The sequence below is a fragment of the Aotus nancymaae genome, unplaced genomic scaffold, assembly GCF_030222135.1.
Source record: "Aotus nancymaae isolate 86718 unplaced genomic scaffold, 86718_ANA_hifiasm-v0.15.2.pri h1tg000036l, whole genome shotgun sequence".
NCBI classification, from domain to species: Eukaryota; Metazoa; Chordata; class Mammalia; order Primates; family Aotidae; genus Aotus; species Aotus nancymaae.
This window is the reverse complement of record NW_026988450.1, coordinates 48,752,045-48,765,880: the sequence shown is the minus strand read 5'-3', so window position 1 is coordinate 48,765,880 and position 13,836 is coordinate 48,752,045. Positions and strand designations below refer to the sequence as shown.

At 37.9% G+C, this 13,836-nt stretch overlaps 1 protein-coding gene across 6 annotated transcripts in view; it reads right to left on the bottom strand.

The window, feature by feature from the left end:
• Window positions 1-13,836, bottom strand: part of VPS13B (vacuolar protein sorting 13 homolog B) — an 839,649-nt gene that overhangs the window by 47,839 nt on the left and 777,974 nt on the right. For all 6 annotated transcript variants that reach the window (XM_012455820.2, XM_021675751.2, XM_021675750.2 and 3 more), the window contains exons 45-51: window positions 8,664-8,927; window positions 7,911-7,994; window positions 7,557-7,732; window positions 6,891-7,061; window positions 6,351-6,552; window positions 4,985-5,173; window positions 2,502-2,648 (exon numbers count right to left, since the gene is read on the bottom strand). In XM_012455820.2, coding sequence (XP_012311243.2) covers window positions 2,502-2,648; window positions 4,985-5,173; window positions 6,351-6,552; window positions 6,891-7,061; window positions 7,557-7,732; window positions 7,911-7,994; window positions 8,664-8,927 — 1,233 coding nt within the window. The remainder of the gene's footprint in view (window positions 1-2,501; window positions 2,649-4,984; window positions 5,174-6,350; window positions 6,553-6,890; window positions 7,062-7,556; window positions 7,733-7,910; window positions 7,995-8,663; window positions 8,928-13,836) is intronic.

Genomic DNA, 13,836 nt, shown 5'->3' with positions numbered 1-13,836 from the left:
TGAAAAGGAACAAACAAAGCTTCCAAGAAATACGGGACCATGTGAAAAGATAAAACTACGTTTGATTGGTGTGCCTGAAAGTGACAGGAAGAATGGAAACAAGCTGGAAAACACACTTCAGGATATTATCTAGGAGAACTTCTCTAACCTAGCAAGACGGGCCAACATTCAAATTCAGAAAATACAGAGACCACCACAAAGATACTCCTTGAGAATAGCAACCCCAAGACACATAACTATCAGATTCACCAGGGTTGAAATGAGGGAAAAAATGTTAAGGGCACTCAGAGAGAAAGGTCAGGTTACCCACAAAGGGAAGCCCATCAGACTAACAGCAGATCTCTCTGCACAAACCCTACACATCAGAAGAGACTGGGGTCAATATTCAACATTCTTAAACAAAAGAATTTTCAACCCAGAATTTCATATCCAGCTAAACTAAGCTTCCTAAGTGAAGGAAAAATAAAATCCTTTACAAACAAGCAAATGCTGAGGAATTTTGTCGCCATCAGGCTTGCCTTACAAGAGCTCCTGAAGGAAGCACTAAATATGGAAAGGGAAAACCAGTATCAGTCACTGCAAAAACATACCAAAATGTAAAGACCATAGATACTATGAAGAAACTGTTATCAACTAATGGGCAAAATAACCAGATAGCATCATAATGACAGGATCAAATTCAAACACAATACTATTAACCTTAAATGTAAATGAGCTAAATGCTCCAGTTAAAAGGCACAGACGGCAAATTGGATAAACAATCAAGACCCATCAGTGTGCTGTGTTCAGGAGACCCATCTCATGTGCAAAGACACACAGAGGCTCAAAATAAAGGGATGGAGGAATATTTATCAAGCAAACGGAAAGCAAAAAAAAGCAGTGGTTGCAATCCTACTCTCTGATAAAACAAACTTTAAACCAATAAAGATCAAAAAAGACAAAGAAGAGATTACATAAAGTGATCAATGCAACAAGAAGAGTTATTTATCCATCTGACAAAGGGCTAATATCTAGAATCTACAATGAAGTTCAACAAATTTGCAAGAAAAAAACAACCCCATCAGAAAGTGGGTGAAGGATATGAACAGACACTTTTCAAAAGAAGACATTTATGCGGCCAACAAACATATGAAAAGAAGCTCATCATCACTTGTTATTAGAGAAATGCAAATCAAAACCACAATGAGATACTATCTCATGGCAGTTAGAATGGTGATCATTAAACAATAGATGCTGGAGAGGATGTGGAGAAATAGGAATGCTTTTACACTGTTGGTGGGAGTGTAAATTATTTTAACCATTGTGGAAGACAGTGTGGTGATTCCTCAAGGATCTAGAACTAGTAATACCATTTGACCCAGCAATTCCATTACTGGGCATATACCCAAAGGATTATAAATCTTTCTACTATAAAGACACATGAACATGTATGTTTATTGCAGCACTATTCACTACAGGAAAGACTTGGAACCCAACCCAAATGCCCATCAATGATAGACTGGATAAAGAAAATGTGACACATAGACACCATGGAATACTATGTAGCCATAAAGAAGAATGAGTTCATGTCTTTTGCAGGGACATGGATGAAGCTGGAAACCATCATTCTCAGCAAACTAACACAGGAATAGAAAACCAAACACCGCATGTTCTCACTCATAAGTGGGAGTTGAACAATGAGAACACATGGGCACAGGGTGGGAAACATCACACACTGGGGCCTGTTGGGGAGTGGGGGGTGGGGGGATATAGCATTAGGAGAAATACCTAATGTAGATAATGGATTGATGGGTGCAGCAAACCACCATGGCACATGTATCCCTATGTAACAAACTTGCACATTCTGCACATGTATCCCAGAATTTAAAGTATAATAAAAAAGAAAAACATCTAAGATGCAATGGAAAGAAAAAAATCTCTCCTTACTCTCTTAAAATGTAACGATTCATTTTAATTGTACAAAGAACTGAACATTCTTAGATTTATGTTCCACATATTCTGCCATCAAGATCTTAACATAAATGAGCTGGTATATTTCCACATTATTCTCCTCATAACCACAGAGCTCACCACCAGCAGATCCACAGCTCAGTTAGGTCATAGCTTTTTGCCTGCATGGCTTCCCCAGGCACTGCAGCCTGTAAGGCAGACGTGCTTTTCCATGTGACCCAGAAGCCAGTCCTCAGGACGATGTCTCTGCTTGTGGGAGTCTAGTGAGCATGCTAGAGGACTGGGCTGGTGCCTCTGAGCAGATGGGGCACAGGCAGGATTAATCCAGCAGTGTGTTAGGGCCTGCTGCTTGGTAGCATTTCTGCTCATTAATTACCTTGGAAACAGTGACCATGACATTTGTGGTTTTAATTATAACAAAAATAAGTGAATTTCTCTTTACCTACATTCAGGGTTGGCTTTTTATTTGCTGTAGGTTAAAGAGAAGTTGATCCTATTTATTGTTTCTTTATCAAAACTTAGACAAAAGAATCATGTTATGATTTGCTTACCTCCTTTCCAGACTGGGGATTGGAGACAGATAGCTGTGGTTTATAAAATATTTGATACGGGGTATTATTGATTATTGTAGTCTTGTCTTCAATCTGAATAATTTGTATACCTTGCTGTACCATGGAGGAAATGCAGAACTGACAGAACTACAAGATAAATGAGAAAAACGTAATTTTGACAATACCGTAAGGCATATCAAAATCTCTTGAGTATTCCTAAAAGGTTATTTTATCTATTAGTCTGCCCAGCACAGTACCAATTTTACCTTTTATTCCCCAGAGTATTTAATGGTGTTCCTTTCAGTCTCAGAAATGTTCTGGCCCCTGTCAGTATTTACCCTACAACAGGGTGCTTTAGCAACCCCATTACTTGCAGCTGGTGACAGATAATGACTTGTTTTCAGGTTAGTTTACCAATAACCTCACAAAGTGTTCATTTAGAAAGCATGTATGTGTAAATAATTGTCACTCATCTTACTCGGCAGAATTCCACCCAGCCTCCCTCCTCCTCCTCATGCTCTCCCAGCAGCCACCTTACTAATGTCTATGATGAACCAAGAAGAGTTCTGAGAACTTCAGTAATGACAATGACAATGAAGACAGTAAGGACTGACCTCCATATATTGCAATATTGTGTTCCACTAGTTTCAAGTACTTTATACATATTAACTCACAAAATCCTCACAGTATCTACATAGGGGAGTTACTATCATCCCCGTTTTACAGAAGAGGAAAGTGAGGCACAGAAATGTTAAGTAACTTGCCTAAGGTCACAAACATGAAGAGGGTCTAACTAGGGGGTTGGAACCCGGGCAGTCTGGTTCTGTGGTGCTGCTCTTAACAACTACATGTATCAGTTCATTACCTTACCATGTTATGTAAAGAACAGTGCTCAGAGAAGATGTTTTCTGCTTAAACACACCCATCTAGTGAGTAATAATATCAGAGCATTGGTTTTTCAAAAGGTGGTCTGGAGACCCACAGGGAATCTCTGGGCATGAGGTCCCATAGTCAAAACTACTTTTGTAATAATAGTAAGATGCTATTAATCTTTTATACTTGAATTCTCTCATGCACATAGAATAGAGTTTTCCAAAGGCAATATGATGTGTGATATTACTACTCTTGATAGCTGATGGAATGTATGTTTGTATTCTTGTGTTTTAAAAATTTCTGTTTAAATTTCGAATCTGGTAAATATTGATACAACCCACAGAAACAAAAGGTCTTTGGGATTCTCAATAATTTTTAAGAGTATAAAGGGGTCCTGAGACTAAAAAGAGTATAAAGGGGTCCTGAGTCACCACCAAAGCATAATGAGACATCAATATATTTTCCAACAGTTCATTCATTGATTCACAAACAGTTATTCAACACTTGCTGTGGCCACTTTGTTAGGTGCTAGAGGTACTGGGTGTTGACTGAATATTATAACATTTTTTCCAGGTTTTGATGGTAGTTCTCAACTTACAACTATTCAACTTTGGGTGATTCATGCTTACAGCTCTTTGCCATTTACACCCATGTTACAGTACTTTGGCCGTCAGAGCATAAACATGTGTTGCCCAGACAACTTTGAGGAAATGGATACCAGCCTTGAATGCTGAAGAAAGACCAATTTCTTTGTATCAAGGAAATTTGTTTTTTTAAAAGTCACCAAATGACCTTAACTTTTCTCAGACTTTTCCAAGACACCTGTCAAAAATCTAACTTCTCCCCTGAAAAAGGTCATTCTGAATTCTACTACTCTGATGCAGTATCCCTGCTTTTTCTAATTTGGGACAGCTACAATAATGAAGACATTAGAAGTACAGCATAAAACTTCCACATGGCACACTATGTACTTTAATACATAATGTGATTAGTTATATTATTCAGCTAATTGGTTTTCATAGACTTTAGATTTATATTGAAAAGCACATACCATTTATATTTAAATGACTTATTATGCTTTTTGTATCCATCTCTAAAAATGGGCACCAGTCCACTATTGAAGAATATAACCCTTCTTATAACAATGGTTCTAGGGGAGAATTAGAATTGATCCACGTAATTTTGCTCAGGATGTCCTTTCCAGAAATATAACCTTTGCTGCAGGAGGAGCCTTTGTCCTTTCACTCTATGCTCAGAATGTTAGTGACTCTACTTCCTGCTCTAAAGGAGGAGGCCAAGTACAGTTTGTGGATATTCTGGAGTAAGTTCATTTTCTCCCCACGAACTATAAATCAAGTGACTGCTGAGTGTTCTGAAATAGAACAATTATTGGATAAATTATGTGACGCAGCTTTTATCACTGGTGAAGGAAAAAAAGCACTGCAAAACAGAGAGGTCTAAGAAGTTAAGAAATCAAATGTTTTACTGTTATAAATTGTTTAGAACAAGTGATATGAAAAAGGTATTAAAAAGAAAAAGGTAGATTCATTTTAAACATGTTAAGGGGATGGCACACTATTTCCTCACAGCCACACAGACTTTGATCTTACCTTCTGATGTCCTGGAAAAGCACCAAGTCTTATTTCAGCATCAACAAACCCTTCTTCATCCAATGTCACTACTTCACCATTACCACCATCTTTCCACTTTGGAGATGTCAGGTTATGGACCAGTTTAATTGCTACCGACTTGTGCACAGTGTTTGTATTTGCCCAGTATATTCCAATTTGAAAAGCTTCCTGGAAAAATAATATCTCAATTATAAAGTAATTTTCTTAACTTTGGTATTTTTTACTTCAAATCTCAGGAATTTTTTAAATATTATATAATAGGTCTACTAAAGCAACCAAATATCCCTCCATTTGTGTGTGTGTGTGTGTGTGTGTGTGTGTGTGTGTGTGTGTGTGTGTGTGTGTTTTGTAATGGCAACATACATTTTATTTTGGTTCCCAATGTATTTTTTTTTTTGATTCACAATGGAATTCATATTTACGGAAGGGAGGGGAAAACCAAACTCAAACAGTGACTACGCTGTAAATACCAAAGTCTTTAAAAACGGAAGGTTTCATCTCATTTGACAAGAGAATGATATGCAACAGTAGGTCCATATAGGTCAACATTCCAATTCCATAAGGTAACATCATCTGATTATTTTGTAAAACAAAAAGGAAAATGCAATTGAATAAAGATGTTTATGATGTGGAGCTCAAAAAAGGATTCTGAAATTGTTCTCTATCAGAAAAACATTTTATTTAGGAGTTCTTTTTACTCTATTTTTTAAATAGATTTGTGTGTCTTCTTGAAACAGACTAGCCTTCTAAAGATGACTTTGTGACAGAATATAAATCTTCCTGTGATATTTTGGTTTGTAATTAGATTTCTCTCTCTGTAAGTAATCATTGCACATTTTTATAATAAACAACTGGGTAGAAAGCCATAATTACGAACATCCAGGTCCACTTGTAAAGGAAAAGGGACCCTGACAAAAAACGGTTGCTCTGAAACCCTCAATATCTTGCAGACTGCAGAGAACTTCCAGAAGAACAGCAAAGAATACCTAGAGTATGGATAAGCACAAATGATGGCTCTATTTCCTTAATACATACTGATAGACCAGCCCTAATACTTATCAAATGTCCTACACACAATGGAAATGAGAATGTAACTAATGTAAGTTATCAAATTTAATGGTAACTCAAGCACCAACAGTGTTGATGGTAAAAAAAAAAAAAAAAAAAAAAAAAAAGACATCAGAAAAGTCCTTGAATATCAAAGAACATTCCATACCTCTTACATATGCATCTAAGAAGAATTTTTCACAACTGATTCATTCTGTTAAGATCATAAACACAACTTTACAATAAAATCTACTTGTTGAGAGAAAAGAATTCATATTAGTTAAAAAAGAGATAGTACCTGAAAATTAGGAGGAATAATAATTTTGCCAGCAGGAACCTGTAGAACAATCTTCTCTCCTTCAAATAGCCAGAGGTCCCATTTGGACTGATTGATAAGCAGGGCCCAGGGCAGAAGTTCTATCAACAAGGTTTTAACATATGGCTTCCAGACTGACAGCTTCACTCGCATTGGGCTATCCCACTGACTTAGCTGTTCATTCCTGTTCCAAATACCACATCCAAGAAACTCAATGAAATATGATAACTTTAACATTTGCGAAATATGTTTAAAGATTCCAGACACACAACACTCCTGCATGATACCTCTTCATATCAGAATCTTTCAATGCTGAATTTGCATGCAGGAGAAAGCAACTTTTCATACAATTATGTTCCAGATCATGAGCAAAGAAATCTACAAAATACACCTGCTAGATGATAAAAGGTAAGAATCTGACAGACACATGCACACACCACTTTTGGTATTTAATATTTTTGTGAATGATCATTCATTACTATTGAGAAATTTTTGTAGAAAAAGATGGTTGAAGAACGTTACCTTTCAGAATCCTTCTTATTATAGGGCCATATGGGTTGAAGTGACTTTTCTGGCCCATAAAATTCATCAAGGATCTGATTAACTGTGCCTTCAGGGTATACCTTAGTGGCTATTTGCTTAATGAGGGATGTTGAGATGGGAACCGCACAATCTGAAGGATCATATTCTTCTCTATGAAATTGAAAGAAAAAACAAGAATAAATATCAGATTTCTAAAGTGTTCTACAATTTATTGAAAAATATTTAACTATAAATGTATTAGAGACAAACACCTTTTTGGTAGATTGAGTCCATTTATGGGACAGCATTTGGATGATCTGGGCCCTGACTTTCCCTCTTTCTTCCCCAACCCCTCAATTTGTAGGTGTAGATCTCTATTCACATCTCCTTTACTAGAGAAATCTAAATTAAATTAAAATTTCTGATGATCCCTCTTGGTTACTTCTAAGCTTAATGAGAAAGGCTGATTTTTATCTAAAACTATAGATGAGAATAAGAGATCACTAGGCAGGGCATTTTAAAATAACATTCTTATAAGATAAGAAATCATATAGAAAACTCCCTCCACCCCCATCCTCCCACCCCCACACCCCACCCTCCTCAGTGCAAGGTTACTTTTCTACTTAATTTCTCTTAGGAAAATGTATGGAAGGACTTTTCTAGTACCTTGCTTGGAATGTCAGGTGATGTACGAGGTCAGGTTCTATGTTTTGCAGTGGTTTTTCCTGCCCTTTTCCTGGAATAATTTGTGTTTCACTCAATCCCAGACTCCTTTTCTCCAAATGTATGATAATGGGGTCTGGAAGATGACTCCTCATGATAAAAAGAGGGCTGAACACAATCTATAAAAATAAAAGGACAGAACAACTTTCATATTTGCTTTGTTGCAGTATTCCAGCTGTTTGATGCTGAAACAAACTTGTAATAAATCTCTTCCTTGGGTCACTTCGACCTTAATTTATTTCAGAACAGGAAAGGTCAGAGTCATATACCATATTTTAGGATTGGGGAAGCACTCACCATTCGTTGTTGCACTTGAGAGTTGGGTTCTAAAGTCAAAACTGTGCACCAGACATAAATAATGGAACTGTTTGAAGATGGCACCTGCACATGAAACAGAAAAGGGTCTTATTAAATACTAAGCAGTTCACTAATTAATCAAAATAAGGCACAGATATATCAGTTTGGAAGATTAAAAAGAGTTTAAAGTTATAGGAAAAAAGCCATTATTTAAAAAAAAAACTAAGCAAAAACAGACTTCGTTATGGCATAAAGCAAATGTGCCTTGAGTCAATGGGGCGAACTCTTTCCATAAAGACAAAGGGATTTGTGTAAGGAGAGACTGATATAAGACTGAGTGGCACAATGAAACAGAATTTATCCTTTATGGGAATGAAAGTGATGATGGTAAAGACTTCGGAAGAGATAAAGTAACAGACCATCACAAAGATCTTAAGTGAGGAGGATACCACCCCCACAGTCCCACCCCACTGCTAACCCTGGGGCATCGGAATCTTTTTCAAGATATCACTTGCATCTTGGAGGGACAGAGTCTTGGCTGTAAGAACTACTGGAACTGATACAAATGTATTGTCATGGGATGGGGAGGAAACAGTTTGAGAAGCACTATTCAAAGCTTTTCTGTATTATTTCAGATCTCCCTCCTTTTATATATATCACTTTTTAATAAATTAAGTGCTTACAAGTAAAGAACATTTTGAGAACATTTCATTGTGAATGGTGCTCCATTCTAGATTGAACTTCTTCTCCTACCTGAATGACAATGCTGTACTCGGGGGCTTTGGATTCCAGGCACACATCTCTTGACCAGTCTTCATCTCCTTTGGCCTTCACACACAGCTCTGTCAGCTCATTGTTTTCTAGTATGTATGAAGGCAATTTCTGTTTGGCTGTGAGGCAGTCAAAATGTTCTCGAACTACAGCTTGTCCATCTTGACCAATGGAATGCTGAACGACTTTTAGTTCTATGCTTTGAGACAAGTAACTACAGATGATCTGTCTTCCACAGATGATAATCTAAAAAACAGTAAGTATATAAGCCTTCATCAATTCAGACTTCATTACCTGGAAATATGTTATCATTCAAACACAGTAAGCTATGTTGATATTAATGGAAAGAAATCTCTCTATAAACAGAAAATACAAATAATCTTTAACACAGATAGCTAATTTTTAAAAATGTTATTCAGTTTACTCAGTTTTTTTAGACAGGGTCTTGCTCTTTCACCCAGGCTGGAATGAAGTGCATGATCACAGCTCAATGCAGTCTCAATTTACCAGGCTCGAGCAATCCTCCCATCTCAGCCTCCTGAGTAGCTGGGTCTACAGGGAATGCACCACCTCACCTGGCTAATTTTTGTGTTTTTTTGTAGGATGGGGTTTTACAATGTTGCCTAGGCTGGTCGCAAACTCCTGGGCTCAAGTAATCTTCACACCCCAGCCTCCCAAAATGCTGAGATTACAAGTATGAGCTATTGTGACCAGCCTATACTGGATAAGTTTTATCTTTATAAACACACAGAATTATCCATTAAACCTATGGTTTATTCAACTTTACACCCAGGTAAGAGTATAGTTCATAGTAGGTATTAAGAAATGGGAGCCTTGGGCAGGCGCGGTGGCTCATGCCTATAATCCCAGCACTTTGGGAGGCAGAGGTGGGCAGATCACCTGAGGTTGGGAGTTTGAGACCAGCCTGGCCAACATGGTGAAACCTCATCTCTACTAAAAATACAAAATTAGCCGGGTGTGGTGGCACATGCCTGCAATCCCAGCTGCTCGGGAGGCTGAGGCAGGATAATTACTTGAACCTGGGAAGCGGAGGTTGCGGTGAGCCAAGATTGCACCACTGCACTCCAGCCTGGGCAACAAGAGTGAAACTCCATCTCAAAAAAAAAAAAAAAAAAAAAAAGAAAGAAAGAACGAAATGGGACCTGGTATGGAGACTTATGTCCCAGTGCTTTGTGAGGCCAAGATTAAAAGTTTGAGACCAGCCTGGGGAACATGGCAAGATCCCATCTACACAAAATATTTAAACATTAGCTAGGTATGGTGGTATATGCCTATAGTCCTAGCTACCTGGGAGGCTGAGGCAGGAGTAGCACATGAGCCCAGGAGTCTAAGGCTGCAGTGAACTATAATTGCACCACTGTACTACATCCTCGGTGACAGAGCAAGACTCTGTCTCTACAAAAAACATCAAGACAAATGTTTTCTTAAATTGGTTGAAATTGGAAAGGTAACGCGAAATTTAATATGGTGCATTCTTTCAGAAAGCAGATCCTTCTGTAATATGAATATTCACCATAATTGGAGAAAATAGGACTTTCATATACTGAATTTCCTATCTGCAATATTTTTCCAGATTATAACATACAAAGACACACACACACACACACACACACACACACACACACACACAATATATGTACAGGTCTAAGCATATGATGTTTAATTTTATTATGTCAACTTGACTGGTCATGGTATGACCAGACATTTAGTCAAATATTATTCTGGGTGTGTCTGTGAGGGTGTTTCTGAGTGTGATGAACCTTTGAAGTGGTAGACTAAGTAAGGCAGATTGTCCTCCTCAACATGGATGGGCATCATCTAACCAAATGAAGACCTAATAGAAGGAAAAGGTTAAGTAAGAAGAAACTCATTTTGCCTTACTGCTTGAGCTAGGGCATTGGTCGTTTCTGGCCTTTGGACTTGGGATGAAGCATCAGCTCTTTTTGGGTCTTGAACTTGCCAGATTTTGGACTGGAACTTACACCATTGGCTCTTTTGGTTCTCAGGCCTTTGCACTCAGATGGGAGCTACACATTGGCTCTCCTGGGTGTGCAGCTTGCTGACTGCAGAACTTGGGACTTCTCTAAGATTATGTCACATGTTTCATAATCATGAGTCAATTTATAATAAATCATTCTTTTTCCACACACCCATGCATGTGCACACACACATCCCCTCATTAGTGCTGTTTTTCTGGAGAACACATTCTCATAGCAACCTTATAAAGTAGGTGCTACTATGACTCCCCATCTTAACAGAGAGAAAACATATGCACAGAGATATTTAATAACTTGCTTGGTGTTATTCAATATCAGAGTTTGTTGATTATCACCCTGATAGTCTGTCTCTCATAAAATTAATATCTACTCATTAAGAAAACTTAGAAAATATAAGAGAGAAAATAAAGGCTGCTCATTATAACATAAATATGTCACACACCATTGCTTCCCTTCCCAATAGCTGTTCTCTCCTTTCCTCTTATTGTTAAAAACCCTCATTTGATTTGGTTAGGTATCAAAAGGCAGCAAAATCTCAGGGAAGGTAGATACCTCCTTTGGCCCCAGTGGCTGTATTATGATTGGTATAAGCCAATCCTGTTAATTCCATTCTCCTTTTGCCATTGATTAGAGTAAACATGGAACTCTATTTTGGCCAATAATATAAGAAGGGAAGACTGGTAAAAGGCTCTGGGAAAGATACTATTCCTTGATAAGAAGGGAGACAAGTTGAGAAGAGAAGCCTTTCCTTTCTGTCACAGAAGCTGTTATGAGAGGATGTATACAGCTTTTACTGCCTTCTGAGACCAGGTAGGCAAATCTAAGAGAATGACAGAGAAGCAAATACAACAGAGTTGCTTAGTTAGCCAATATTGAACCAGCCTTCTTCCTCCTTGTTATGTGAAACAATAAACATAAAACAGAAAGAACAGTATCTGCCTCATTAACTTGCTATGAAGATTAACAAGCATATTTTGTAACTTCAAACTGAAAGCATCCTAATTGATACATTTTCCTATGTCACTAAGAGTTCTCTGTAACCATCAATTTTAATGAACTATTATTTACACAAATAATTATGAATAACTATTTAAAAATGAACTATTATCATTATCACTATTTTTAGATGGGGGTCTTGCTCTATCACCCAGGGTGGAGTGCAGTGGCAAGATTTCAGCTCACTGCAGCCTTGAACTCCTGGGCTCAAGGGATCCTCTTGCCTCAGCCTTCCGAGTAGCTTGGATACAGGCACATGCCACCATGATAGCTAATTCATTCTATTTTTTGTAGAGATGGGGTCTCGCTATGTTGATCAGGCTAGTCTTGAATCCCTGAGCTCAAGTGATTCTCCTGCCTCAGCCTCCAAGAGTGCTGGGATCATAGGCATGAGCCACTACACTGGGCTAAACTATTATTTAACCAAAAGAAACCTGCTAGATCGAGGAACCAAAAATTAAATGTCTCTGTTGTTTTAATTTGCATTATTTGAATGGTGAGGCTTAGCTTTTACTGAAACATTTATTTCTCACCTATCTGCTTATTTGAATTTTCTTTAGAAGGAGCACATCTGTAAAGCCAAGCCATACTTAGCTGTTATATTTCCCCTAGATACTCCAGCCATAATAATCTTTTAAAACTATGCTTTCACAATAACAAACCATAAAAGTCAACTGAACTATGGTCCTAAATTAGGAAGCAAACTTTTCTTTAGCATATTCTAGGGGTTACTAGACACTCATGATAAGTCTTATGATGCCATAGCATTGCCTAACTTTAAATAAACATTTGAAAACTCTGAAGCAATATTTAACTCTGTTATTCTTGATGTGCCCAGGCCTGGCAATGTATGCACATGGCTCTTGCTTCAGAACCTTTGGACCTCAGGAGATTTAGAGAGAATTTTGCTGTCTCTCACAGAAACCACAGAATCTCTACAACCATCTGGGACTCACTTTGTTTAAAGACAAAGATCCTCTTGGTGGGTTTTTATAGTCTCATTTTCAACTAAAGAGCCTGTTAAATATGCTTTCAAATTTGATAAAAAGAAAATTCTTAAAACTGGCCATGGAGGGAAGGCTACTTTAGATGAAGGAAAATCCAAAAATGGCCACTCAGTGGAGTCGTGTGCTTTCACGGCTGCTCTGGGGCCAGGTTCAGGAGAGCTATAACTGCTTTTCTTCAAAGTGGCAAAACTTACAATGCTTTTATTTTGAAAATTATGGTTAGAATTTCAAGATTAATTTATCAGTTGAAGACAGCTACTTAATTTTTTTAAATGCACGGTTTCTCTTTAATACACATTTCCAGGTTTCACACTAACTCCCCTCCTTCCCCAAAGCCACAAAGATGTGTATTGAAGATTTCCACATATGATTTTACTTAGCAGGTTTCAGAACTCTTATTAGATCAGTGCCAAGAAGAATAGTGATATTAAAGAATAACTCCAGAGCACCAGATGCACTGGAAAATGATATCTTAACCATGATTAAAAGTATGTGTATAAAGACACCATTATACATACATACATATGTACATTTGAGATTTTAGAGTAGTAAAGGTTTCTTCAACAAAAGGATGGGAAACATGGAAGCAAATAGGTGTACATGAGTAGTTGCAGAACATACAAAGTTCCCACGAAACTTTCTGTGGTTAATTTTCATTCAATTGGGGGAAATGAAAGGGGTACAGGAAAGACAAAGCACAGATAACCCAACATCAATTTTAAAAAAGAGCTTTAGCAATTCTCCATTATCCAGGGGCAATAAGGTACATCTCGGATCTGCATGCACTCAGTGTGGTTAAGGTACATCTCGGTTCTGCATACACTCAGTGTGGTTAAGGTACATCTCGGATCTGCATGCACTCAGTGTGGTTAAGGTACATCTCGGATCTGCATGCACTCAGTGTGGTTAAGGTACATCTCGGTTCTGCATACACTCAGTGTGGTTAAGGTACATCAGGGACCTACATACACTCAGTGTGGTTAAGGTACATCTCGGATCTGCATACACTCAGTGTGGTTAAGGTACATCAGGGATCTACATATACTCACCTCCCCAAATGGGCCTTGGTAATTAGGCAGCTGCAGTTTATTGCAAATTTCCAGGCCCAGGTGGGGTAGAAGGAAAGAAGCCAAG